The sequence below is a fragment of the Anas platyrhynchos genome, chromosome 34 (assembly GCF_047663525.1).
Source record: "Anas platyrhynchos isolate ZD024472 breed Pekin duck chromosome 34, IASCAAS_PekinDuck_T2T, whole genome shotgun sequence".
In the NCBI taxonomy this organism is placed as follows: domain Eukaryota; kingdom Metazoa; phylum Chordata; class Aves; order Anseriformes; family Anatidae; genus Anas; species Anas platyrhynchos.
Genome location: NC_092622.1, coordinates 1,426,759 through 1,454,569, shown reverse-complemented (window position 1 = coordinate 1,454,569; position 27,811 = coordinate 1,426,759). Strand labels below are relative to the sequence as shown.

The following is a 27,811-nucleotide window of genomic DNA, read 5'->3' as shown; positions in this document are numbered from 1 at the left end:
CGCAGTTTTATTCGCCCAAGACACTGTGTCATGCAGCCTCATTTGTGACTTGGGCCAAGGGTAAAATCCTTCTCAGCAAGGCAGAAAACAGTCCAAAAACACCCACAGTATTTGGAGGAACTGGGATTTTTCAGGAACCATGTGGTGGAGATCTATTTGCAGAAATATCCAGGTTCCATCCCTGTTTGGGAGAGCAGGCACCCATGGCCAGTTTGAGCTAATTCTTCACAAATTAATACACTTAGAAGCAACATTTTTCTTTCTTTTTTCTTTCTTTTTCACTACATATTTGTTATCTTTAATTAGTTAAAGTTGCTGTCAGCTTCTTGTTTCAAGTTGTATTTTAGTTTCCTGCTTGAAAAAAAAACCACAGCCACCACCTCAAGTCACTTTTGAGTTTCATGGCAATGAAAATGACAGTCTTTAAAATTTTTCTTTAAAATTTTTCAACCTTTCTTTCTTTCTTTTCCAACCCATCTGCAGAAGCCTCCAGCAGCAGAGGCGAGAGAGAAACATCTCTAAACAAAATGAAAAAGGATCAGCTGCATCATTCCCAACCCATTTCTTTAGCCTGCTCTTAAAACTCACGTTGCTTTTAGCCTTCCAGTTTGCAAGGAGAAAACACAGAAAGATCTCCTCCAAACAGGGCTCGTCGCCACTCTGGAGTGATTTTATCTGAAATGTGTTTCTTTAGCTTGCTCGTGTACCATGTGGAACAGTGTCAAAAGCCATAAAATTGTATTTACTGCCTCTTCTTGGAGTGCAGCACTCATAACATCATTGTAGAAGTAAATTATCTGAGCTTGGGATGGTTTGCTCTTGCCAAATTAGTGTTGCCTGTTACTCATTTGCTTTGGTCTTCTTTTTTAGGTGCTGACAAACAATGTGTTTAACTGCTTGTTCTGCTGTTTTCCCAGAGCCCAACACCACATAATTCTCTCCTGATCTTCAGTCTCCATCTTAAGACAAACCTTCTGCATTTCTCCTGTGCATTTTCCATCCTCCCCAGGTTAGCGAAGACTTTTCTCAGCTTCCAACTCTTGTCTATATTTAATCTTGTCCAGACAACCCAGAAATACATAATGTGTGCTTTCTAGCTTGTCCTTTCCTTACGCTATTGTGATTTCTTCCTTCTTTATCATCCACAGCAACCTTGTTGCTTAACTGATCGATTGCCCTTTGAAGTCAGGCTGAAATATTTTCACCTTCTTAATATTATCCGCTATTGGCTTCTTAAGTCTTAGATCTGCTTTTTCCTGGGTGTCCCTCTCAAAATACGGCAATTTCTCTGTTGTTTCACTGCAGCATGCAAGGAACTGCAGAATCAGCTGGGGCTCACCTCAAAGACACCCAGAATTGGCTATCCTAAAGAGACACAGCATGACCTGGACAGGTTGCAGGCATCCAGAGGCCCTTTTCCATGGGATTCCTACAAGCTCAGCCACATCTGAGAACACTTCCAAGCACTGAAAAGCACCTGAGTGTTTCCCTGGGCAGGGATCACCTTGCCTACATTTACCCGCAGCTGCTGCCTAGTCCCAGTACACCATGTTCTGGCTGCTTCTAAATTCTGCAGGAAAGAGATTCTTCCTTCAATATCTATATTATTTTAATTAACACATTGTTTAAATCATCCACTCGCCATTATTCTTTCTTTCTACACATTACGTTCAGTTGTCATCGCTACAGCTTCTCTTCTTTTCCCACTGCTCTCTGAGAATTGGGCTCAAACCTCCAGGAATTACTGCTGCAATCTTATCAAAATCTCAACGCCGCAATTCCTCATTTCTTTTAGGCCATGACGGGAGGACCACACACCTCAGGACCAGCAGCTGGCTGCTGGATTCGGAGGAGCTGATTTTCTCTCACATCCCGGCTTCCTTAACAACCCACGGATCCTCTTGCACGTTTTTCCCCTGGTCTGGAGCAGGGATTCAGCCCCAGCCCTGTGCCAAAAGAAGCCACAGAAGCTCTCAGAGCAGTGGCTGCCGGTCCTGCTCGCCCAGGCAGCTCTGCTGGCCCCCTCTGAACCCAAAACATGGCCTGAACCCCCAAAATAAGGGGAGAGCACCTCGCAGCCACAAGAGCAGAGGGAGCCACAGTCTGATGAGCAAGCTGCAGACTTGGAAAAATAGTTGGTTTGGAAGAAAAAAAGGCTGGAACATTGAGTCCCCTGCCCCAGGCGGTCACTGCTGTGGGAAGCTAGGACCAGATCGACATGGAGATTTCTGCAATGCCTTCGCTGCTGGGAAGGGTAGGACTTGGCCGTGTTTCTGAGCTATTGCAGCCAGCCAGCTGCCTTCCCCACACATCCTTCTTCTCTCTCCTCATCCAACATCTGTAAAGAAGGACCAGGGCACCCTCTCCTCGCCCCTGTTGCGCTCCCAGCTGAAGCATCCTCAGTCCCATTGAATGATCCGAGTGGCTCCTGCTGTTTCCCACCCCAGAAAACTTCTGCTCCCCAAAGCTCACCTCCTAACTGGCATTCAATCCCTCTGCAGCAAGCAACCCTGCTCACAGGAAAAGGGGCTGAGCTGCAAAATCCGCTTTTAACTTCTACTGCCCATGCCCCCAGGCAGCTCTGTGTTACCTGGGCACGAGAGGTGGCCTGAAGGCTACAGCCCTGCAGCCAAAAAAAATTGTTAACAGCTCTCTGGACCCCAGCTATCCCACACGCTTTAGCAGGACAGGGTTTTTGCTGCTTTTTGTTGCCAAACTGCACGCCCTCGATCAGCCCCTGGTGCTCCAGCATTTCCCAGCCTCGCTGCACAGCGAACGCTCGGGGCTTATCGCAGCATCAGAGCAGTTGGGAGACAGTTGAGTGTCTCTCTCGGTGCTGATAGAAGGGAAGGCTTTGCTCTTGGAGATAAGAAGCCCTCCCTGAGGAGCCAGGGGAGTTCGTTGGTATCGGAGCGTCTTCCAGCGCTTCACAGATGTACCCTTGGAGCGCACGAGATGGCGAGGCGGTCACGTAGCCAGCAGCCAGGGAGGGCTGCGTTTTTGAGGTCAGTTAACCGAATCCCTCGCTATCGTTTATTTTCCCTTCCCTCAAATTATTTTTCCTCTTGTTGATGCAGCTTTTGCGGTGACCTCGTTGGCTCACCGAGACGTAAACAGACGCTGGCGTCCTCGTATTTTTGGAGATAGATTAATTGAGGAAAGATGGTAGGAAGGTATTTCAGCCCAAGATTTTGAAACACTTAACGGCTCCACTCTGCTGCTCTCTGTGCTTGAGAAACAAACCTGCAGCGAGGGCTGGTAGCAAATATTGTCCAAGCTGGTTGGAACAGGTGTGCCTGGAGAGAAACTCACTGCCACCTCCAGACAGAGCTCCCCGCAGCACCCCAGGGCAGCAAATCCAGCCTCTGCTGGTTACATGTCAGCTGCTGCTCGTGTACCAGTAAAGCAGAAGGTCTAGGAAGTCCTCTCTGGAGGAATTCAGCTGATCTAGATTCCCCCACGTCAGGTAGTTTGGGTGAGCAGAGGAATCAGGGCATGCACAGAGGTAAAGAGGGATGAATGCCTTCCACAAGCAGCTCCATCAAAGGCTGAGAGCCCTACTTTTCTCTTTTAAACTACCCATAGAAACCTTCCCATTTCCAAATAGATGTCCTTTTCTCCAAATAAATGAGGGGAAAAAATGGAATATTGTTAAAAACTAATCCTGCTGTGAGGTAGAGACCTAAACCCAGTGCAGACACCCCTGCCCTGCAGCGCCTGCCCGAGCTCTCCGATGGAAACCCTGTGCCCTCTGCTGGTGCAAATCACTGCAGCAACGCCTGCGTTAGGCACAACTATTTCCTAGTAGGTAGCTGGAGAAAATAAACATTGCTCAAGTATTTAAGCCCTTACCTAGTGGAAAGCTTGCCTGGGTGGGTCTAATAAAATATATTGCGTCTCTCCATAAGCCTTGCCTCGTTTACTTCCTTGTGCTCTCACGGTTATGCCCATACTGCCAGAAACTGGGGCTCAGAGCATGGACCCAAGAGCAACCAAAGGCTGTGCAGAATCCTCTGTGCCTCTTCTAGCTTCTGAGCAGGCTTTTGCCAGCATAGCTCTTGTCCGATGGGGTCGTGCAATAACCAGGAAAAGTGTATGAACCAAATACCTCTGCACAGGTGCGGTGACACCTGTGAAACTCTGCTTTTGCCAGCTCCTTTCCCTGGAGAAGCGTGACCATCCACCTGCAGAGCCACAACGTGCTACAGCCAGGAGCAGCAGAGGCAATAGGATCTGAAAAAGCACAGCAGAAACCAACGCTGCCCTTTTGTTCCGTGCCTTCTTACTCATAGAAACTTCACCTGTGCTTCGGTGCCAACAGGGAGATTAAATGCAATTAATAAGAGAAAGGTTTTAAATATCCAGCCAGGGCTCAAGCTTTGTCAGGGAAATCCTGCTGCCGCACCTCGATGTATTTTTAGTTTTGGCCTTAGTTACTCAGCTTCAGCTCCTTGAAACTCCCTAACCCCTGAGGCACCGTGTTCAGGGGAGCAGCACTTCCAGGCTCTGCGTTTCCTCATCACGGTGCTGAGCAGTTTGGGGGCTCAGAGCCCCTTTGTTGTTTCTAAAAAATCAGGCAACAAATCTGGATTTTTCTTCTTTTTTACTCAATAAAGGACCAGGAGCCTGCTGGCCTGTCTTTTTTTTAGCCACTTCATTTGGTCTTATAAAGATTATTTCCTCCTACAAACAGCTTCTGCCCTGGCTCTACTCACAGATTACTGCAGTTACAATAACTATCAAAAAGGAAGATGAAAACCAGGGTTCAGAAGCACAAGTTTGCCACGGGCAGCAGCAAACTGCTGTGTGCAAAGGGAAAAAGAGGCAGAAGAAACAAATCCACCCCCAAGGCACAGAGGGGGGTACGGTCAGGGCCTGTCCACAGCCAACTGCTTCAACCCCTCCCTTCCCCGAGCAGGCAGCGGGGGGACTTTAGGACTTGAAGGGTGTGTTTGCAAACTCGGGAAACGTCTGGGCCAATAAACCAGGATTTCCTTTCAATCAGCTCGGAGCATTTGATCAGCATTATTCGATGGAACAGAACTGCTTCAGGGCCAAGGGCTGTGTTCAGGCGATCTCCAAAGCTGCTTGGGTTTTTCATCTCTGCATCTTGTTGCAGCTCTTTTGCTTTTTCCTTCCCACTGTTTATCTCTCGCAGCACCAAGCCTTGCCTGTACTTCCTGTTTGGCTGTGCAGCTAGTAGTTTTCTCATTTGCTGTTATTTTTGACTTCCATCCAAGCTTTGTATGATATTAATAGCCATTTCACAGAACCATAATCATCCTCAAAACAGTCCTAATATTAGCAGGAGAAAGAGCCAAGAACTGTTGCCCAGGACAGAGGAACTCGTGCTCTGAATTTCTGCTCCCTGCTGCCAGCACTGCCCACAGCCCCTGGAACCCAAAACCCTGTCCATCATCCAACTTGCCCAGTCCCAAGAGGGCAGAGGCAGAATTTGGGATATGTGAACACCGGTGGCCACACTAGTGATGGCACGCAAGAGGTAAAGGATGAGCTGCAGCTTCAGCTTGTTCCATCTGCAGAAATAACTGGTGTAATGACGTGGCCCTGGCCACAACAGGTGATAGAGAAGGGGCTTGGTGCAAGCCAGGGTGCATAAAAAAAAATATTTTTGTGAGGATTCAAGAATTAGAACTTACCAATAGTCTAACTGCTGGCTCAGCCTCACCAGGATTGCTTACCACCAGGCCAGTTACAGCAGTGAAAACTATTAATAGCCAAATTGCTCCATTTCTATTAAGGGCTGCCAGTAACTGGAGAAAAAAAAAGAAAGAGTTGCCCCTTTCCTTTGATGAGAAATTCTCCCATCTTCCTTTGCATTGCTAGTGACTCACCAGCATCCTGAGCTCTTCTCAGAGGCAAGTATGATGTTGATGGGTTTTTGTCTCCTCTTTACTGGGAAGAATATGATTGTTTCTTCCTCCTCATTTTAGGGTCTACTTGAGGCTATTTTTATATATTTTTCTTACACTTTTTACACTTAATTCTTTCCACACACAGCTACAATTCCCCGTTACATCCACACTTATGATATCACTTCTTTTTTTCCTGTTACCATTAGGTTTGTCACCTACCCAAGCTGTGTTACTTAATGATCTGTTACTGATGAGTTGCTAATAGCCCTGGGGCCATCCTGTCCTCAGTGCCCACAGACCACACCTGCTAGACCTACCTGTTCCTTAAAGAAAAAAATCAGATTTACCACAGGCACCGCCATCATACCCCACAGTTACATAAAACTACACAGATTCAATTGCTAAAACCCATTAGGTAACAGCCAGGCAGTCGTTTAGCTTGTTTACCTGGAACAGCAAACTACAGCAAAGTTTTGGGCAGGTCAGGGCAGCTTTAGACAAAACCAGCCTGGCGAGCCCCAGTGCCAAGGTCTTCACACTCCGTGGCCTTTTTCTGATGACACCACCATAAATACTGGATTGCAGGACTGCAGAACACACCCCTCTTCCATCACCTCAGTCCTGTTGTTTCCTCAAAGCTGTGATATTAACAGCGATCTTCTCAGGCAGGAAGACTCCAGGGTGAGTTCAGATCCTGCTGCTGTGACCACTTGCTCTCCTTGCCCCTTTGTTTACTCAGGCTCTGGTCCCATTTTGTGAAGGGAAGGCAATAGCTTCATGGCAGGTAGAGCAGGATGCTTTCTTTTCTGATTTAAGCTGCTTTCTTTCAGTTTTGTTTCCCCTATCCTGCCCAGAAGGGAAATACTTTCTCCACTGAAGGATCAGTCAGTAAACCTCAGACTCTGCACTGCCCACCAAAAGAGGCAGAGCCTGAGGCACTGCTCCCTGCCAGTGACAGTCCCAGAACCATTTCGGTTGGAAAAGACCTCAAAGATGAAGTCCAACCATTAACCTAGCACTGCCAAGCCTACCACTAAACCACCTCCCTACGCACCACATCTGCATGTCTTTTAAATACAAATACCTCCAGGAATGGTGACTCAACCAAGTGGCAGCCTGCTCTGATGCTTCACAACCCTTTCAAGGGAAGTTTTCCTTAATATCCAACCTAAAATTCCCCCGGCACAGCTTGAGGCCATTTCCTTTTGTCCTATTGCTCCTTCACTTGATGTTACGCCCACAGCAAAGTGTGTTAAGTGCACAGCAGCCATCCTTGCAGTGGATCCTGCTGGGATCAGGAGCAGTAGTGGCGGCTCCCAGCTGCCCCACCTCCTGCAGGGTGCAAACAAGGCTGGAGAAGCCTTCACCCTGCAGACCCCACACCAAAGGGAGGCAACGCAGGCCCCCTGTGTTCACCCAAAGCTATTTTGCTTCCTGTAACAACACCAGGGAAACAAAATGGTTCTTCTGCTTCCCCTGGGCCAGTAAGACTGCACCCCAGCAGCCAAAGCTGACAGATTTGTTAGTTGTTATGGCAGTACAAGAGTAACATAGTACCAGAGCCTTGCATACAGGCCCTGGCCAAAACTCCCCAACACAAATAAGAGGCATTAGCTGGAGAACAGAACCACAGGTCACATAGAAATTCAAGATTTACTTCGCTGCACAGGTTAGGACAGTTTTCCAGAGCTCAGTAAAAAACAGCCAGTTGATAAACTTTTGTATTCTCCCAAAGTTTTTCCATGCAGCAGTACACAAGGTCACATCCAATTTCAGAAAGCAGAGACTCCCAAAAACAAGGGTGCTATTAAACGACCCTCAATCCCCTCACCAGTATGAACATCACTATTAATTAGTTTTGAGTACCCAAGAATCCTTCAGGATCGGTATCCTTGTATCTAAATACAGTCCTCTACAAGATTTCCTCTACAAAGTTTTCCCCTTGTAAACACAGTACCAGGGAATGTTTCTTTGGGAAAAGTCACACTCTCTGTGGCAGTTAATTAAAGTGTCTTCTGCCTGATGAGACAAATGCAACAACGCCACCGTCAGGATTACAGGCTGCACCACCACAGTACAGCCAAGAATTACAGACTCTGTGCTGTTTGAAAGACTGGATTCTGACACAGCTCAGTCAATGGGAGGAGGAGGTTGGGTCGCTCCTGCGTGAAGAGCAGCCTACATGCTAGGGAAAAACAAAAATACAGCTTACAATTCTGTTTCACTTATCACAGGTAGAGGATGCTATTGGAAAGCGTCAGCGAGTTCAGCCATTTCTTTGTTAATTAATACTTTGAACAGATCCTGTAGTTACTTTCTTCACCAATACTAAAAGCATTAGATAATAAAATACATTGCACAATAAAAAACCCATTAAAATTCTTAGTTAAGCTGAAAGGTAAAAGGAAAAATATCTTATTTCACAAGCTGCCAAGGAGGGGAGTTGTGTTTGTTGTACTCATAAGTGTTGGTGTGCAAATCCTAGGATGACATTCACTCCCAGGTCCACTTCACTTCAGCATAGGAGAGGCAAAGAAGTTGGCTTGACGCCCCAGCTGGCTTGTTGACTTGCTTTTGCTCCCAAATCTAGTTCAAGAGAAGTAGAAAAGTGAGGTTTGGCTATAGAGGTCTACTTACTTACATTTTACCCGCTTCTTAAAGCGTTCCAGCTCCCTACTGTAAGGTCACACTCATTAACCATTATGCAACTTGCACTGTTACTGTAGCATGAAGGGAGAGAGTAGATCAAGTAGTAAATCCAAGCTGCTCCCAGAACTCTGTCCAAAAGTCTATTTTTACTTCTCCTTGAACACCCACACCACCTGTAGCATACCAACATTTCCATAAAAGCACCCAGCAGCACTTACTTGGGGGTTATGCTGAAGGTAGACCGGACCTTCTGGGACAGGGAGCTAGATGACGGCGTCTTGGACAGCTGCTGTTCCGGAGTGGTGAGTGGTCCAAGCATGCTCACTATCAAAACACAAGCAATCAAGTGAGCAACATGAGGACAGCTGAGTTTTCACTGCTAGGCAAGCAACATTAGACATTGCCTAGCATCTGTCAAAGATACTAGACAAATCTGGTATTTTCTGGCATGCTTTCCTTCCCTCTTCCTGCACAAAGCATGCAGGGATGGCTAGTTCCAAGTCTCACAAGCAGCCTTGATTGAGGATCATTATTTTTCATACAGCAGCTGCACAGCCAATAGAGCAGCATTCAGCTGTTACCTTTAACATCTGGTGTCTGTGGAGTGGAGAAGGCATTGGTGTTCTCAATTATGTGTGCTGGGTCAATGTTTTCTTGCTCCACCAGCATCAGCTGGCTCCAGTACTCCATAGGCAGCAGCAGAAGCCGCTCCACTACCTACAGAAACACCCACGAGTAGCTAACGTTAGGAAGTGGTACACGGCATTAATGCACAGACAGACATCACCTCATCTCCCTCCCGACAGAATTCTTTACGTGGGACACATCGCTCACATCTGCTGACCTACCTTGGGCTGCCGCTTAGTGTCCTGCAGTAATGTCATGGCATCAGGATCAGGCACCGCGTGAGCAACTATCGTGGGGCCAAAGATTTTGGCCAAGTTGGTAACATCCATTTTAGTGTCTGGGCTCTGAGCCACCCTATATTTAAAGAAAAAATAAAAGTAGCTTCCCCCCATTCACCTTCCACACAGCTCCCCAGCCAATATGCACTTCAGCCTCCAAAAGAACGAAGACTTTTTGCTCACAAGCAGTCATAAGAGACAATTAGAGAAGGACCAGTGGCAATATCCCCCCTTTCCAGGACTCTCAGTCCATCTGAACATACCGCTGCAGGTGAAGCATGAGAAACGCTAGGGTTTCCCTGTTGGCCTGTGGAAGTTCACTAACGGCCTGGTACATAGCAGCAATACTGTTGTCCTCATCCGAGATTTCTGGGGGAGGAGAAAAAATGTTTAGACCTGAGAAAGCAGTCTTAGATGCACAGCTATAACATTCCCCTCACAGTAAGAGCTGCCTGAGGAACAAGGAAACTAGGAACTAACCATTCTAATAATTCCATATCCTGCCCAAGCACTAGAATTTTCATTTTTCCAAAACACTACAGCAGAAGAGACCTCCCCAGCCGACTGCGTATCTGCAGCAGAAGCACTGAAGTCTGCCAGCTCACATGTCAGATAAACCTGTGACCACCAAACCTTTTATAAAGTACTGAGGGTGTCATTTAGCATCTCCTTACCTGCAGCTTCCATGAAAGTCTTGTTTAACCGGAACGTGAGAAGGGGTTCTTTCAAGCTGCGTAGGAAGTCTTTCAGAAGGCCGCAGATAGCGTGGATATCATCCACTTTACTGAGCAAAGGAATGTTTTTTGATCTCAGGTACTTCTCTTTCAGCTCTCTCACTGTCTTGTCACAGCCAGATATCCGGTAAAGACCCATCTGTTGACAGAAAGCCTTGCTTACAGGCAGAATATAGACTGCACATGTAAAATCTACATTCTTCTGCTCCCACATTTCCCTCCACACCTGAGCGTAGACACTGCTGCTCACTCAGTCACCCCACTGAGCAGTGCTACACACCCAGTAAACAAGAGACGTTTGGGTTAATGATTTGCTTCTCTTAACACCACAACCTATTTCTTTAGCACTGTTTCACACCTCATTTTGTTTTTACCTCATGTAGCCCTCGCTGCTCGATCTCATTAACACAGTGCACTATGATGGAAGGGATCATTGGAGGAGCAGAAGGGACATAGTCCATTAAGGTCCCCTAAGAGGCAGAAGAGCAGAAAAAAAAATAAGGTATTCGGGTCTCCAAGACGAATCTAGAGAGATCTAGACTCAAAAACATGCATTATTTCTCCTTCATCATCCCTGGGACGCACAGTACCACACCCCTCAGCACAATGCTGCAGGATTGCATGTGCAGAGCAGCCATATACACAACTTGAGACTCTCCTAATAAATCACCCCCACCATCCATTGTCCTGAAACAATGCTTTAGCAAGTTCATTTGTATTTCATTATGCAGCTCTGAGCAACAGGCGCTCTTCTGTAGAAGACAAATTTGGAGCCTAAGCACATTCCACCTCTAACCTAGGATTATTTGTGTCAGCAGCTATAGTCCCCCAGGCTCCCCATACACACTTACCTCCCCAATTTGGACAGGAGTGCCAGTCAAGGTGGGGATACAGGGAAGGGGACAGCGGTCCCGACACTCTGGATGAGCGACCACACGGCAGCTTCTGCACTTCAGAGATATTTTTCCAAACTTTATTCTCTTTCCACAAGGAACACACGATTCCGGCTTGATAACCTAATGATTCAGAACATTTTATATAGGTATGGTTAATATTGACTTGAGACATAACAGCTGATAGCCTCTTATCAATAGCTTGATATCACAATCACACACATACATGTATTTAATGAAGCGAGATGAACTTGCAAGTTCTTCCTGACCTACCGTTTTTGAAACAAATTCATGCAGCCTCACTCCCCCATTGTTTTGGGGGGTGCAAGAGCCATTACTCTCCGATTTGGATTCCAGCTGCTTGTTGCCCAAGTTTGAATCACTGTTCCAAGGCTGCAAAGGACCTGGAAGACAGAAGAGTAACGTTGGCTAGGTGGGAATCACTCCTTTGTGTGATCTTTGCTCAAAAAAAATGCATTATAAATCAGAGGCAGCTGCTTAGGTCCTGGAGGAAGGTAACTAGCATTACAGGACAGCCTCCAGCCCACTGTGTAGTTGTTTCAGGACTAGAACAAATGGAGACATGACACCTACCACTCTTCCTCTGACTTCTCAAGCTATAAGGCACAGTCTGGATGGTAGAGATGGCTTCAATTGGGCCACCATCACTGGGGACCATAACAGTTGTCTTTGCTACTATGGATTCATTTCCCTGTAACAAGGAATACATTGTTAGTGACAGCAATAATGACAGGACAAGGGATTTTAGTTTGTTGGCCCCGGAAACAGGTACACACTAAGACCAACTATTTTAACGCATATTAACCCAGCTGGGACCACCATACCTGGTCTGCAGTGGAGCCAATTGATCGTATTTTCTTCTGAGGACCTGGTGGGCCTTCAATGTACTGCCTAGAAGATCGCTGAAGAGATACAGTATTTTTGTCTACAATGCACGTATACCGTCAACAGGAGTTCAGTAGAATTAGAGGAGCAGAACAATCGTCTGCACACAGCACAACAGCATTAAGTTCTCTACAGTACCACTTTTCGTTACAAACCAGAAGATAATCAGGAGGCCTCAACATGCAGCTCTTTCCAATAATTGTCTTAGCCAGCTTTGTAATCCATCAATAGCAATTTAGAGGAAAAAAATAGGCGGTAACTGATCAAATCCCAGTCTCTTAACTCTACTAGTGATGATTTTAGGCTGTCCTTTCCCACCCGTGCCTACTGCATGCTAAAAGACCAAAACAATCACAAGCTCCTTTACATACAGGAAAGGATTCAGCTTCCTACAGACTTTTTTCCTAACACAATAGCTGTTAATGATTTTAAAATGCTTTCTAGCAAACCCTAGGCCATCACAAGGTACACATTTAATTAACTTTCACACAGAATCCACACAGCAGGGCTGAGGTATAGCAGTAGCACACCCGTCTGAAGTTAGATTGTGACTAGCAGCTCAACATCATTATAGGCGGCTGCGAGATGACAGATGGTGACATTGTGTTACCTAGGGCTAACAGCAGCATCTATTTGAAGCAGAAGAATTGAACATACCCGCTTTTCTCTCCTTTTCAGTCTGACAGCTTTCACCACAGAGGAATCCCAGTCCTGTGGGAAATAAACAGTACTGGTTAGTTCAGTGTAAATACCACACAGCCTCTGGTCTGGGCTTTCATTAAGTTTTACCCAATGACACACCAGAGAAATGCAGATCAGCTCTACTAGTCTAATACTACAGTAATCTAAACACAAGGGGTCTCTGGAGACTATTCTTGAGGTTTTATAGGGGAAGAAAACTTCAGGACTTCGAGTTACATTACCAGTGAATCATCGGTCTTGTCAAAGCTGATGTCTGACAGAATTGAGCCAGATTCATCAATTGTAGACAACCTAAAAAAAACAAATTAGAAGAAAAAGATAATTAGTTTGGCCTTCCATCAGCCACGACCCCCAAAATGATCTCTCCAGAGCTTTATTTCAAACCGGACTATAAAGTAAAACTCAGTTGATACTCACGCAGCGTGTCACAGACGCACATGCGGCTAGATCAATATTTGCTACTGATGTGCTCAGACAAAACACTATTTTGCCTACCTTTTGTTGCCTGAACCTCCCATAGAAACCTGTGGCCTGTTAAGAAAGGCAAGGGCAGACTTCTGTTCTTCACTTAGCTGAATACTCCCCGATGCATCACACATGAGCAGCTCTCGAATCAGTTGTATTTGCCTCTCCTGGAAAGAGAGATAATATCAGAAGCTGCCATGGGATAAACTGTGTTTAATTACTGTAGGAACCAGTCTCAGGTATTTGAGATACTACATGGATAGACTCTCAGGACTCACGACAATACACTGCTAAGAGCTGCAGAGCATGTGCTCTGCCAGGTAACTCTGAATAGCAGCCACTTTTTTTCCAAACCAAAGCAGAAGGCTGCTACAAGGAGCCAAGCCAATTTGTTGTTGGTGGGGTTTGGTTTGTTTTCCTCTCCAGGAAACAAGTTATCACGAGTGCCAGTCCTTATTTTCCATAGATCAATGCAGTTTAACCACCTCCTCTTCACGTTAACTGGAGCTAACTGGTAATAAAGGAAATACTCACCAGCTTCTCACAGTCCATTTCAGCTTTTTGCCTGCGTTTGATCTCCACGTCCACTTGATTGCGAGCATGTTTCAACTTCACACCCAAAGCACTACATTCAGCTTCGGTTTTCATCAGAAGATCCTTGTACCTGCCAAGCTCGTGCTCCGTTTTCTGCAGTCTTCTCCGATATTCATCAAAGTTCTTTGCTAGCTGAATAAATTCTGGAGAGAAGGCAAATACATCTTTAACTACTCAGGCAAACAGAGGAGATGCAGCAACCCTCCTTTCACTGAGGGTAGGTTTCTATTAATATAGCTTGCTCTTAACTGAAGAGTGTTGCAAAGCTGGCCTTTCAGCACACCCAGCTACACTCTAGATGCTCACAGCATCTCACAGCTTTTCTGCTTGATACTGACACATAGGATTTGGTCTGAAAAGACCCTAAATGAGACCTTGCACAGATCAAGTCAGCTTACTGTCAGTCCGTGACTTCACATTTCTCAAGAACGGAGGAAAAAAACTCAAAATCTGAGTGCCTGTAGCAGTCTTATTACTCACCGCCTTGTCAACAGATTCTTCAGTAACAGCTAATAATGTTTGCTATAAGTTTATAAACATACAAACAAGCACAACATCCCACTTAGGCTGCCCACTGAAACAAAACTTACGGTATTCATTTCCTTCACTTAAAACTTCAGCCTGGCGCACGAGTTGATCAAACATACGCAGCAAATTCAGCGTGGCGGCCTCCATCTTCCTGCCAAGAAACCAGAATTAAATAAACAGCCCAGCCCTTTCTTCCCACCTCCAAATGGAAAATGCGTTACCAGTCCAAAGGAAAGAGAATTTGCTTCAGGATTTTTTTTTTAAGGCAAGTTTTGGAAGCTGCACAAACAAAAAATACATTAAGAAATGTTTCGTGGAGATATACGCATCTAAACACTTTCCTAGGGAGTACAGGTCCTCGTTCTTCCACAGCTTAAGGATAGCACAGCCATATGTAGAGGCAGTACAGCTCCTCATCTGACTGCCTCAAATAAACCCCAGGACACTACAAAGGTTCAGAACCCGAGGCAAAGTGAGGGATCCCAAACTATTTTCCTTCTGAAAGGCTGCAGAGCACAGCTTGTGCCCAGGCTGTGAGTAACTTGGTACTATATAGGCCACTAAAAACCTGAAAGTCTTCAGAGCTCCTACGATAAAAATAGAAGCAACATTCTGGGGAATTTTAATACCATTTTAAATTTAGCTGCATTTTAAGTTACAGCTCCTGCCGCAAATAGCTTTTAAAAATGCAGACAGTCAGCACATTTTCCTCGAGCAGCAGCAACAATGGCATAAACAGAAGCAATGAAGGGGAAAGTCTCCAGCTCAGCACCACAGAAATCACTTCTCCGATGCAAGACGGTGCTGGAGTCCATAGGGCAACCCAATTAAAAAATCAGCAGCAGGTGCAGGCGCTGCTGAGAGGTGCAGGATGGGGGCAACACACACCAGAAGGCTCTGGAGACCACCAAGGAAGGCTCCAAAGGGCTTTATTTATTCAATTATGGACCCTACAACACACACACATATATATAGGGGGGTTTTTATGGACCCTACAGACACATATACTTATATGGGGGCACATATAGACCCTACAGACACACATATAGATATAAATATATATATAGGGGGGCTTTTATGAACCTTACAGACACATATATTTATATGGTGGCATGTGTGGACCCTACAGACACATAATTATTGGGGCTTTCAATCTTACGCAGCCCACAAGGCACAGAGGGGCTATTTGCTTAAAAAGCCTTCCTTGTAGACTGCTTTCTTCGTCTCAAAAGGCACTTCGAGAGCTTTGTGCCTTCGCTTACAGCACCAGAACACCCAATGGGGGGCGAGGGAAGATAAAATAAAATGAAATTAAGTTAAATTTAAAAAATCTCTCGGGTAAACGGGCACCAGGCCTCGACGGCGGCTCCCCTGGGTGGTGGAGGGCTGAGGCGCCGGCTCACCCCAAAGGGGGAACGGACAAAGCTCGGTGCCCAGCCCGGTGCCGAAGCCCCCCTCGGTTCTCCTCAGCCGCCCCCCGCCCCACTCACCTCAGCCGCCGGCCCGGCCCGGCCCGGCCCGGCGCGGCGCGAGCTCCGGCTCCAACCGCCCAGCCTAACCGCCCCGCGATTCGGTTTGAATCCCTGCCGCCAGCCAATCCCGGGCCGCGCTCCGCCTTCCCGGCCTCTCATTGGCTCTGCTCGCCGCGCGTCTGAAGACAAGCTGGTGCCATGTTTGCTAAGGGCGAGGTGTCTCTCCTCCACGCAGCGGAGCGAACGTGGGAAGGGCCCGTGATGAAGGAGAAGTGGCGCCATCTTTACTGCTGGCAGCTGTTTTCTGCCCACGTTGCTTAGCAACAGAGCAGGCGGGCGATGCCTGCAGGGCCTAAGCTCCCCAAACCCGGGCTGCTTCTTCTGCAATCATTGGCACCAAAGGGCTGTTTGGGGCAGAAAAAGCTGCTGTTTTGGGGTGTTTGGGGAAAAAAAAAGCCTCAGTTTGAAGCCCAGTTGTGACTTTAAGCTATGCCAATGGCAAAGGTTGGGAGAATCTGAGAGCCCCCCATGCACTGGTTTTGCAGAGTGACATAAAACACTCAGCGCGACCCAGAGAACTGATATATTTCACTAGAAAGCCGTTTATTCAATGCTGTCCCTTGAGAAAAATGATGCCTTGGCTGATTTTTCTCTTTGAAATGTTGATCTGAGTAACAGCCAGCCACCTGTCCCATGTGCAAAAAAAAAAAGCAAAGCCCCATTTCATGCCACGTACAACTCCTCCAGTCTCAGGCATTTAATATGCAAACAGATAAAACACAAGCCAAAACCCAACAATTACAAGAAGCGAAATCGCATAATCATAAAATATCAATGCACTTTAATCTTTTAAATCTGAAACAAAACAGCGGGTAATTGAAGAGTGGATATTAGCAATTAGAAAGCGGAACTAAATGCTTAAAATTGCTAAGTGGAAAAGTGAGTTCGTAAAGCAGATTGCTCTCAAACATCCAGCTGCTTTGTCAGGACTGTTTTATTTAGGTTATATAGTCTGCTTTAACTTAATTAATAATAATTAATTCATAATAGTTTTCAAAAAGCCTCAAGGTTCCCTGAAGAGTAAAGAGTAATGAGGCTTCCTCACAGAAGATGGTCAAAATTATCTACATTTTACAGGGGAAATGTGACGTGGAAAAGAAATTCTTCATCCTCTGAGCCAATGGCAAAGCAAAAGGAAGACATTGACCTTGATATTTGACCTCTTGGTATGCAAAATCACCCCAAATCCCAATTTGATCCAGTCTGGAAAGCAAGTCAAAGGTTGGTAGTTAGACCTGGCCCGGCTGAAAGCCTCTGGTACACACACAGACCATCCAGGCTCTCCTTGTAACTCCATTTCTGAGGAGGTTCAGTTCTTTTATCAACAGCCCTGAGTCTCCTGCATCTCCTGCCTGTAATTAAATCTTTGCAGCTAAGATGTCTCTATTGGCAGATCATATTTATAGGTAGGCGAGTTGTTTTAGTGTCATTCTTAAGAGTTAAGGAGCCTTTTGCTCATAAGCAAATTTTCCCCCTTTTAAATTGTCATCTGCATTCTTGTGCCAATAAAAAGGCACATTATTTTAGATTATGGCCCCCATGGTGCTTGTAGCGAGTTACCGCATTAGGCACTGTTTTTCAATGTTAAGCAAATTAGATTTCTTCCATATGATTTCAGGCATCGTTTTTCCAAAAAACCTCCTCTGAAATCTTGTGCGTGGAACCTCGAAGGCTGTCAGGAGCTGAGTACCGCAAAAAAGCTCCTGCAAGAAACCTCCTCATCTGCTGCCATGGCTTGGCCACTGCCAATGGGACAGAGAAGCAGGAGCCCTGAAGCTTGGTAGGATTTCTGTTTCTTCCTCCTTGGCTGACACATGGTGAGAGCATGGAGGCCAGAAGCACCTTCCGCATATCACTTTACTTCAAGGCAGAAGACAAGGCACGAGATTAAGGGCCTTTATTGCAAAGTAATTATACTCTCTTTTGTTTGTGTCGAGTGGGGTGGGGGAGAAGCCTTGAAATGTCTCATCTGGGAAACCGTTAATAGAATTTATGCTAATTTGATGATTCCGGCGATTACTGGCGGAAGCACTTCACAATTTCAGGCAGCAAAAATTCTCCTCGAGCTTCTTCTGCAGTCTCACTCGGTTGGTTGTTTGCCCATTCGCCTCCTCCATTTGCTGGCAACTCCCTTGCTGGGCAGCACTCGCAGGACCTTTGCTTGTGACAACGCTGTTGGGCTCAGGGGTGACCCCATGCCTCCACCTTTTGGGGGCAGAAAGCAGGGGGAAGTGCCCCGGTGCCTCAATGTGCTAGCGAGCAGCCCTGCAGCAACAAACCTTTCCTACCAGCTTCATCTTCTGGTGGAGCTTCGCAAGCACAAATCTCTCTGCCTGGCTCCTGCCTAATTAACTCCAGAATTGCAAACCCATTTGTGCAGTTTTGTGCTTAGGGGAAGCCTTTATTAAGTTCCTCTTAATCCAAAACCAGTTAGAGCATGATGGTCTTCATGAACAGTCATCCAAAAAAAAAAAAAAAAAAAAAAAAAAGGGACAAAGAAGGGGAGCTAGAAACTTTAAGATGGCAACCTTTCTCTAGGGGAAAAAAAAAGGCAGAAAAAAATATATCTTTGGTGCACTTCTCTTAATGCAGCACTGATTTCAAAAAAAGAATGATTCAGTAGCATTTGGAAAATGCCCAGCAGGCGGAGCAGGGAGGGCAGCCTGGGTTTAGCCAGAGGAAGCTGGGCATTTTGGGGAATGAATTCCTAATTTTTCGTGGTTGGCCAGAGCTGCAGGCCGGCAGATGGCATCACGCTCATGCCGTTGGGTGGTATCAGGCGCTGCGAGGCCTCCGCCACGACTCAGCTGTGCAAAATATTGCTCGGCTCCTTGCCCGTGTGGTCTGCAACGAGGGTGCCAAAGGAGCAGAGCTTGCACCATCAAGCCAAAGCAGCCAGGTTTATCTGTGATTGTCCGCCTGCACGATTCCTCCAACGGTGACCAGCATCAGGGTAAAGAGCGCTTGGATGTAATCAGCCAAATCTGTCTGCGGCACCACGCAGCCCATCCTTTCTGCTCCATGCACCTAAATGGTGCATTGATGTCGGCGGAGGAGCCACAGCCTAATCCTGAACTCGTTAAAAAACAATGGGAGTCTTTTTATTGCCTTCATCTGGCCTTTAATGAATGACCTCTTGTCGCCAGGAGCTACATGCAGTGACAAAGGGTCTTTGTGGACTGATATTTATGATTTCATTTAAGCCAGGGAGTAAGCTAAAGGAGAGGATTGCAAAATAAGAGCTGAGCTGATGTTTCCTGCTTTAAACTCAAGGGATCTTTATCTAGAGGGGTTTTTTTATATTAATATAGTTGTCATCTCTTAAATATTTGAGCAACTTGCAGTCATGAGCACTCCCATGCTGGTGGCACACAAAGGTCATGGCTCAGTGGCAGGGAAGGGAACGATTCTCCCAAGCCCCACACATTTCTTTGGTCTGGGGGTTTGAACTCGGGGTTTGGGGGAAAGATTTGGATTTTCCTAGTGCTTCCATCACAACTGCATCCACTTCAAGCACACCAGGCCCTGCTGTGAGAGCGCACAACCTGCTGGTGTGCAGCCCCAGGCTCGGCACGGCCACTGGGTCCCAACAACCCTCTTCGCACCAGCAACTTGCCAACGCTGATAAATTTTTGCCTCTTCCTTCAGCAGGGTTCAGCAGCGGATTAAGCAGCTGGGAGCCTGGAGTGAGAGTGCGTCCCCTCTCCTTTGCCATGCAAACACAGAAAATTAATCTTCCAGCTTCCTCTGATATTTGGGCTGAATTACAAGCTGGGAGCGGAGATAAAGCACGGGCGAAAGGAAGGCACAGGTACAGCGGAGAGCCGGGCTGCTTGGCACAGGCCCTTGTCCGTGCAGATAACAGCTCTCCTCCCTCTGTCATGCATAATTCACCAGCACTGCCTCCCTCCGTCCGGTCATCCCTTTCTCTGCTCTCACTGATCTCCTACAAAAACTGGAAGTCTGCCTGTCCAAGGGAGCCTGAAGGACACCAGGCGACGCATGTGGGTGCAGAAGCACACTTGGACAGGGGGAACAAGCACGCGTGTGCACCCAGAAACACGGCAGCACCACTCTCAGAAGTGTCTGCACTCAGCCAGGAGACACCCGCCACCAACCCAACCAAACCAAAACACTTTTGCAAGGGCCTAAAGGGCGATTTCACATGCCCATCACATTTCAGCTTCAGTAACCAAGCTATCTCCCTAAATCCCTCTGATGTTATCATCGAATAGAGGTTACTTCCTTTGGGATACCAACCCTAGCATTAAGAGACACCAACTGTATTTTATTTGGTCGTTCATCCAGCAGCTTCTCTGTACCTTTTTTTGACAGAACTGTGCCACGCAGAGCAGAAAGGCCACAGAGGTTTTCCATAGCTTCTGAGAGCTGCTTTCCCAGAACAAAGCAGAAATAACCCCGGTCACTCCCAGCCAAACAGCAAGCGTAGACACCTGCTTAATTATTTTCGCTTTGTAAATTAAAGCAGTGACATGAGTTTAATAACCACTGCCTGGGAGTAATTGGGGCGATTATTGTATGGCCCAGGGGGAAAATTGCAGCCTTTTATCTCCAGGGAGTAGCATTAGGATCCAGCAGATAATCAGGGGGTTATTTGTTGCACTTCAGATGACATTTCTTACGGATTTAGAAGTGATAGTGATCAAACCACATCATCAGAGCCACCTCCAAACTGGGGAATCCAGCCACCTGTAAGCTGCACAGCATCTGAAGCCACCCAGGACAGCTGCCCTTCCAGCAGGACAGCATGACTAACAGACACGTGTCAGAGAAGCCACATTTGAGTTCAAATGCTTCCAGATCCGTCACTCATTGCGGTTTTGTTTTCTTTTCTTTTGCAATTCGATCTTAAAAGAGACAACGCTCAGGACAGCAGTACGCTATGCTGCCTGAGAGGATGCAAAAGGGGGAGATCAACGCTAACAGATGCCGCCAACCAGAGCTATACACAACCACAAGAGACTTTCCATCCTCAGTTTCTCCCTCCCCACCCCAATCAATAGCCTCTGCCTGTCCTCTCATCTACAGCAGCCCTGAAATTTGAGGCTGAACACCACAGTCGTTCACCACAGCACAATCAAGCGTCTCTCATCAGCATTGTGCTCTCTGTAAGATATTTGTGCGCTACCAGGTAGCAGTTTTTGGCTCCAAAGTCACCTGGATGGTTACAGGATTGGGAGTGAATTCCAGCAACCGAGTTGTGGTGGGTGGGCAAGGGGCAGCTCAGCTCCCGGTGATGCCTCCCAGCCTCAGCCCCGCTCTTGGCACCCAAACTGCATTCATCCAGCCTGGCCAGAGGGGTGCAAAGAGGATTTTTAGCAAGGCTTAGCCCTGCCAGAGCCTTCGGTGCTTCCCTTTATAGGTTTGCTGCACAGGAGCATCCCCAAATCCTGCATGACACTGGTGAGCAGGATCCTGCTGGGCCTGGGAGAGAGCTGAGCCAAAGCAGGCTCCGTTATCGATCCCCCGATCAATGACAATTCAAGGCCTGGAAATGACAGCGCCTTTTCTTAGTCCTCAGTTCCCACCCAAGGCTGGGCGCGGGGAGGAGGGAGCTCACTCAGAGGTTTTGCAATAAGCCGAGGCAGGAGCAGAGACGGGAAGAGCCTCTCTTGCAGCAGGTGGGTTGTTTAACAAATTGGACACAGAACAAGACAAAAGGCACCGAGGAAGGAGATCTGGCGGGACTGGACCTTTATCTCCAGCACGTTGGCAGCCAAATCTTTGTGCAATATTTATCAAGGGTGAGCGGGCAGGAGAATTGGCAGTCGATGCATAAGTGAGGAATTAAAGCCACTGCCATCCTTATCTCCCGGGCAGACACGCAAAGGGAGGGGTGGATGGGAGCTGCGAGGCAGCCCAGGGCAATCGAGTTTGAAACCATTTGTGGGCTTAACGAGTCCAAACTTCATTAGCTCAGCTGATGGGGAGCAGAGAGGAAGCACCAAGGGCAAATCAGCATGTCTGCATCCTCCGGTGGCCAGAGCCAGGCACCCTGCCTCCAGGCTGATATTTCGGCTGGGAAGCCCCTCACGTCACCGGGCAGGCATCGAGCACCCAAGGGGAACACGATGAAGCTGCCCCAGAGGCACTGGCACGAATGTGAGCAGTTCAAGCCCAGTTACTTTTAGACCAGGGAGTTTGGGAGCTGCTCCTCTTTCTCTCCCAATTACGTTCAGCAGTAAGGCAAAGGCAAAAGATGCCGTGCCCTCGGGTGTATTCATGTTTTCAAAGTCAGAGCCACGACTGCCTTGTGAGTTGCAGACACTGCTCGGCACTTTGCAGCTACCCCATGAACATGCCTCATCAGACACAGGCAGGAAAACCGCAGGGGAAGGGACAGATACAACCTCGGTGATCTCTGCAGAGCTCCGATCCCTCCTGCTGAGGGTTTTTGCCAACAGGCTGCCCCCAGTCAGGTCACCCGGCTCCTCCAGCAGCTCCCAGGGCTGCGGATGGCAAGCAGGGGGTTGCTTCATCCCCGCCATCTCCTGGGAATCCCCAGCTCTCACATAACACGCCGGTAATTAACTCGCTTATTGGCTTTGCTTTTGCTGAGACTGCACATTCAAGATGGGCTCCATCTGCTCCTTGCATGGGCTTGGCTGTCTGGGGGAGGGTAGGAACACCACCACCACCACCACCCCCAGTCATTTCTGGGGCTGGAGGACAAGGACGGGGCCATGCCAGGGACCAGCAGCAGCGCTCTGACGACAGATTCAGGTCCCAGCCACCCAGTTCCACCAGCTCTTGCACCACGCACCAAACTGGTGCCACCAGCCCCCTTGCCATGCACCAAACCTGGCTCCACCGGGGCCGCCGCAGCCACCAGCTTCACTTCATCGTTTTAGGGAATTTGCATCTCCCAGCTTAATTTCTCTTTAAGGCAAATATGAGCACAAGAAGCCAAATGGGACCTCATTTTTGGAAATGCTGGACTGCTGTGCGTGTCGGGTGGCTGCTGGGAAGCCGACAGGCTGATCCAGCCGCCTGGGGTATTTAGGACTTTATTCCCTCCCTGCACAGCCCAATTCCTCTTGGAAGAACAGTCTTGGAGGCAAAACATGGAGAAGCAGCATCACCAGAGCAACTGTCAGCCACAGCCCTTCGCAGCCAGGTTCCCGTTTCGGCCTTGATGTGGTTCCCATAAATCCTCCCCAGGTTATTCCAGCCGCTGTCACTGAGCTGTGGCAGCAAATCTCAGCTTAGCTCCGAGCAAAGCAGCGCAGAGCACGTGGCGCTCGCCGGGTCCCCCAGCACCCATCTGCACTGCCTTTGTCTCCTCAGCCTTTGAGCGGTGCTTCTCCTCCTCTCTGCTGCAAAGAAACGCGTTCGTTGCAACATTGCTTTAATTTGTTTGCCAGCTTTCAGGGAGCGGAGAGGCTCGCTGCTCCCGTCGGTGCTGTTTGGAGGATGCTTGATGCTGGCAGCGTTAACTCTTCAGCTCCTGCACGGTCGCCCGGGCTGCCAAAACGTGTTTACATGTTTGGGACACATGAACTGCCTTCTCCAGCACAGCTCTGGGCTGCAGTGAGCACGTGCCACTGGCCTGACCTGGCACTTCCCACATGTGGGGATCCAGCTCCCCTTCCAGCTGTCCCCAGAGTTTTGTTGTGACCACAACCAGTGTCAGAGAGAAGGAAGGAAAATATGATCCCCACGGGTGCTATGGCAGCGACAAAGGCATGGGGACAAACAGCCCCCAGCAAAGCCAGAGGATTGCTGATGGACAAATGGCATGGGACAAGTGGGGTGGCACGAGGGGACAGGCTGGATCTGCACCCAGGGAGCAGCTGGGGTTTGCGGGGCCTCTGTCCTGCACTTCCAGATGTGGGTCCCATCCTTCCTGAGCAGCTTCAGGCCCCCTGGTCTGGGGGAACAGCCCTGGGCTGCGTCTGTCCCAGCTGAGGAAGCCTTTTCTGGACTCAGGGTAGAACAAGCCAGGATGACAGGAGCCAGACGAGGTGGAGATGGCGCACAGGGAAACTGCTTCAGGATGCTCCTCACACTAATTGCTCAAGCTAATGAAGGTGCACATGCAGCTCAGCAACTTCCCAGTGTTTCCATCCACCCTCGGTTTGCGATGTGCTGGTCACAACTTGGAAAAGCTGCAGCTGAACCATCAAGAGATTTCCAGGACAGCAGAAAAGCAGAGACAGGGGCTGTAAGAAAACTGCAGCAAACCCAGAGCACGCAAGGGCCACCCACATCCAAGGGTGATGAGCAGCAACAGCCAGAGGGAATCCCAAATATCCAGCCCTGGGTGTGCAACACTGGTGCAACACAGATGCAGCAGCACAGCTCTTCCTGAGGCTGTCAGCAAGGAGCCTTCCTGATGGAGACGGCCCTGGGGCTTTCATCCCCTGACCCCTGGGGACAATTCCTGCAGCCACAGACCCCCAGGAGAGCCCGAGCCACCTTCCCCACCGCCCGCTGCGTCTCCAGGTCCCCCGCACCCGCGCTGCAAGGTGCCTGGTTGTTAAGCGATTCAGCCTCCTTGTTATCCCGAGCGCGGTTCTGAAGGTTTAAATAGAAAGATATCAAAATAAAAGATAATTGTTGAGAAAGATGAATAGGGGGGAGGAAAAAAAACCCCATCAGCATGGAGGAACTCTTGTCTAATTTCTCACCCACGCAGAGCACAGCGATATTAGTGCCTTCAACTCTGGTTCGTAAAAGCTTTCATGGCTTTATTACCAGCTCCCCGAACAGCTTGTCCTTTTAATAAGCCGAGGCCTCCAGATAGCATATCTGCCCACGGGAGATCCCATCAGGACCTGGTTAATCCGGGCAGCAAACAGCACACAGCATCATTGCACTCACCTGGCCGAGGAAGCCCTCTGCTGGGGCAGGAAAAGGTTAAAAACCACCCCAAAATCCAAGCAGAGAGGGGAGAAGTGGGCAGAGGAGCCACCGCTCCACCGCGGCCTCGCCTCCAGGGTGGTGGCACCCGGTTAATCGGTGCTGCCGGGTGTCCTCGCCTTCCCCGGCAGCCCTGCTCTCTGCAGCCGCCAGCTCTGGCCACGGAGGCCTTTAATTATCCAAACTGCTGCCCCTCACGAAATTAAAAGCCGCTGTGGATGACTCAGTGTTTAATGGACTGGCTGCTCCCAGCGCCGGGAGAGCCAAGCGGGTGCGAGCGAGAGCACGGCACAACACGGCATAAATCAGGCGGCGACGCTCGGCACGGGGGCGAGCAACCCAGCGGCTCGGAGCGGGGAGGCAGCGAAGTGCTGAGCGTGAGGATCGCGTCCTCCTCGGGGTAACCCCAGCGAGGAAGCCTCCAAGTGACACAGCTTGACCCAGGCTGGCTCTGACCCTTTGCATCCGACCCCGCTGGGGAGATGGGGGAGATTAATTTCGCAACCCTGCCGCACCACCGAGCGAGCGGTGTGTGCTCGGTTCTCAGGATTTCTAGGCGGAGGTTTAATTTGGAGAGGTCTCAAATGGTCAGGTGGGATTGAAACAGTGAGGGAGATTAGGTGCCAAAAGAAGCAAGGTGAGGTTTTATCTTGGCCACTGTTTGCCCAACCCACAATGGCAACACGCTCCCAGCCAGCTAGGGCTGGAGGTGGCTCTGCTAACAGCCTCGTTAGGCTCACTGAGATGCGAGGCTTTGGCTTCCAACAGATAATTAGCGATGGGCTCAGGAATTAGGAAGCCCTGGACCTCTACCAGGAGGTATGTGGAGGCACCAAAGCCACTCCTGGTTCAGAGCTGGAGCAAAGCCATGTGGGGGGAGCGCCCCAAAGCGATGGGGATGGGGAAAAGTGGTGCCCAGCCCCACGTAGACACAACAGCCCTAATCCCAGAGCTGCCCACCAGTGGGGAAGGCGCATGTAGGAAGTCCTGGTGAGGCCCCACAGCGCCTCATTTGAGCAGTTTGCTGTTGCTAATGATGCTGATGGTTATTTCCCCAAGCTAGGAAGCGTTTGGCCCCAAAATGGGCTCCTGGAAGCAATTTCAGATGAGCAATCTGTAATACCAGAGCTGATGGAAGCAATTTGCAAGCCATTAGCAGGAATCGGCTGCAAAGATGTTTTACATGTCACTCAGCCCAGGTTCAAGGGGGGCTTGGATCTTCCCATCTCCCCCAGGATCGGATGGGGAAGGGCCAGACACTGCACCAGCAAGGCTCAGAGCAACACCAGGCACACAGCACGGGGCAAACACCAGCAGCATCCTCCCAGCAAGCAGCTGGATGCCAAAACGCCACCTCCGAGGCCCTGGCAGCAAGCAGGGAGGGCTTTGTGATGTGCCACGCTGCTTGCCTTTTAATTCAAACTCTCCCCTTAAATACACGGCCAGCCCCAGAGATCGCAGGGGCTGTGACCCCAAGGGTGGTTACACCCTGGGAAAGCAAGCAGCGGCACCCAGCACCTCCAGCTCACGCAGTAATTAATAGCTCATAAGGAATTAAATTGCCTCCTGGGTGGCAGGTGCAGATAAAGAAGCAATTTGCAAGGCAGGGCTGCCTCGTCCGAGGGAGCGATAGCAGGATGCAGCCCGGGCCGTGGGGAGGACGAGCAGCACTTACCCATCCCTGCCCTGGCGACGCTCCTGCCCTGGGGACGCTCTTCTAAGCAGCAGGATGGAAATTGGCTTCTGTAAGCAACATGCACCCGGTGGAATGGAGACAAGCATTGCTTGGGAGAGGAAGGAATCCCTCCAGGGCTCGAGTTATCCCTGGGCCTGAGCTCAGGAGGTGTTCTCAAGACACCCTGCTGCCTGCCTGCGCTGGGAGCCTCAGCGGTGCCGCACCTTCCCTTGATTACATTTTTGCTGCTAATTAGATCTGCGAGCACGCCTGAGGCACGGCCAGATGAGGGGAGCTCTGGCTACTGGGTTCGTACTGGGACCGAGCATCCAGAGGAAGGAAATGAAACATCCCCAGCAGCTCACCTCCTCCTCTTCACCCTCCACTGCGCTCAGGTCCCAGCCCACCCTCGGCTACCGCCCTTTAAGCCTTCGTGCCTGCTGCCTTGCTGTTACCAATTAACACCTGGCGCTAATCGTTAGCTCCTGGCCAGCCCCACGGCCCTCAGCTGGCCCCGCTGCCTCTCCCTGCAGGAATCAGCACAACCATCACGTGGCTCCCCCGAAAAATAACGCGGAAACGCTTGCGCTCCCCACGCTCCACTCGACTCCAAGGATGCAGCTGCATCCTTCCTGGCCAGGGGCCAGCGGCGAGGAAGTTTCCTCCGGCTGCTCACCTCCTCCCCAGCTCCCCCAGGAAAAGAGCCCTGGCACATCTGGGGTCTCCATCGGCCCCTCAAAACCCCCGGGAAGTGCATTTCCCAACAGGGATGGCTCAAACCTTGCTGGGGTTTCTTGCAGCGGGGGGAATCCAGGGCTCACAAGTGCGTCCATGTGCACATCCAGCCTGAAACCCCATCCCTCCCCGCGTGCAGCCCTGCCGCTGCCGGTGGATTTACTGTCAATAAAACCACTGCAGAGAATGACTTGTCATCTGGAAAGGAAAAAAATAAAAAAAAAAAAGGTTGGGGGGGGGGGAGAGGAAAAAAAAAAACAATCCCCCTTTTTTTTTAATGTCCTTATCCCTTATCCGAGCGGCGCATCCTTCCCCGGGTTTCCATCCGGAGCCCTGATGGAGAGGCAGCTATCAGCAGGCGCTTGGCGGCCAGGCAAGGAGCAATGAGCCTCGCTGCAGAGCGCGGTGGGGAAGGGAAAAGCAGAGCTGGTGCCAACAGGAAAATCTAACGCCGCTCTCCCGGCCTCGTGGCTTCGTCCCCGAGCGCTGGCAGGGCCCCTCCTGTGCCCAGCAATGAGTGAGTGGGGCGCTGGCTCCTTGGGGTGGCCCCAAATCCCATTTCTGTCCCCACAGGGCTAGAGTGGATGTCCCCCAGTGGGTCCCACCCCAAAGCCCCCAGGTTTCTGCTCCAGCAAGGAGTGGGCAAGGACCTGGGTTGGGAAAGGATGCTCCAGAATGGGGCCAAACCTGGTGTGGCCAAGACTCGGGATTTAGGGACAGGGTACGCATGCCTG

At 49.2% G+C, this 27,811-nt stretch overlaps 1 protein-coding gene and 1 long non-coding RNA gene across 3 annotated transcripts; both read right to left on the bottom strand.

Annotated features, from left to right (window-relative positions):
• Positions 1-7,510: 7,510 nt before the first annotated feature.
• RACGAP1 (Rac GTPase activating protein 1) lies at positions 7,511-15,874 on the bottom strand. 2 transcript variants are annotated; one of them, XM_027445655.3, is made up of 17 exons: positions 15,743-15,874; positions 14,315-14,403; positions 13,665-13,867; positions 13,161-13,297; positions 12,887-12,956; positions 12,621-12,674; positions 11,903-11,980; positions 11,652-11,769; positions 11,331-11,461; positions 11,016-11,180; positions 10,539-10,634; positions 10,105-10,303; positions 9,694-9,799; positions 9,374-9,506; positions 9,107-9,242; positions 8,744-8,849; positions 7,511-8,462 (listed from the first exon to the last, which is right to left on the bottom strand). In XM_027445655.3, exons 2-17 carry the CDS (start codon positions 14,397-14,399, stop codon positions 8,387-8,389), a joined length of 1,893 nt encoding a protein of 630 aa, XP_027301456.2. In that variant the 5' UTR covers positions 14,400-14,403; positions 15,743-15,874; the 3' UTR covers positions 7,511-8,386. The 2 variants fall into 2 exon arrangements, with proteins under 2 accessions (XP_027301456.2, XP_027301457.2); XM_027445656.3 differs by having other exon boundaries at positions 14,315-14,399; positions 15,743-15,831.
• A 1,696-nt stretch (positions 15,875-17,570) lies between these two features.
• Positions 17,571-27,423, bottom strand: LOC140000900 (uncharacterized). The gene is made up of 2 exons (XR_011806115.1): positions 26,343-27,423; positions 17,571-24,322 (listed from the first exon to the last, which is right to left on the bottom strand). It is a non-coding gene; the product is annotated as an uncharacterized lncRNA (long non-coding RNA).
• Positions 27,424-27,811: the final 388 nt, after the last annotated feature.

Excerpts from the sequence above, each read along its gene's own strand:
- RACGAP1 (XM_027445655.3), bottom strand. The coding sequence starts at position 14,399 with ATGGAGGCCGCCACGCTGAATTTGCTGCGTATGTTTGATCAACTCGTG. Across the intron at positions 11,462-11,651 it reads GAGAAGTCAGAGGAAGAGTG|GTCCTTTGCAGCCTTGGAAC; the intron begins GTAGGTGTCATG and ends TCTGTCTTCCAG. Across the intron at positions 11,181-11,330 it reads ATGAATTTGTTTCAAAAACG|GTTATCAAGCCGGAATCGTG; the intron begins GTAGGTCAGGAA and ends CTGAATCATTAG.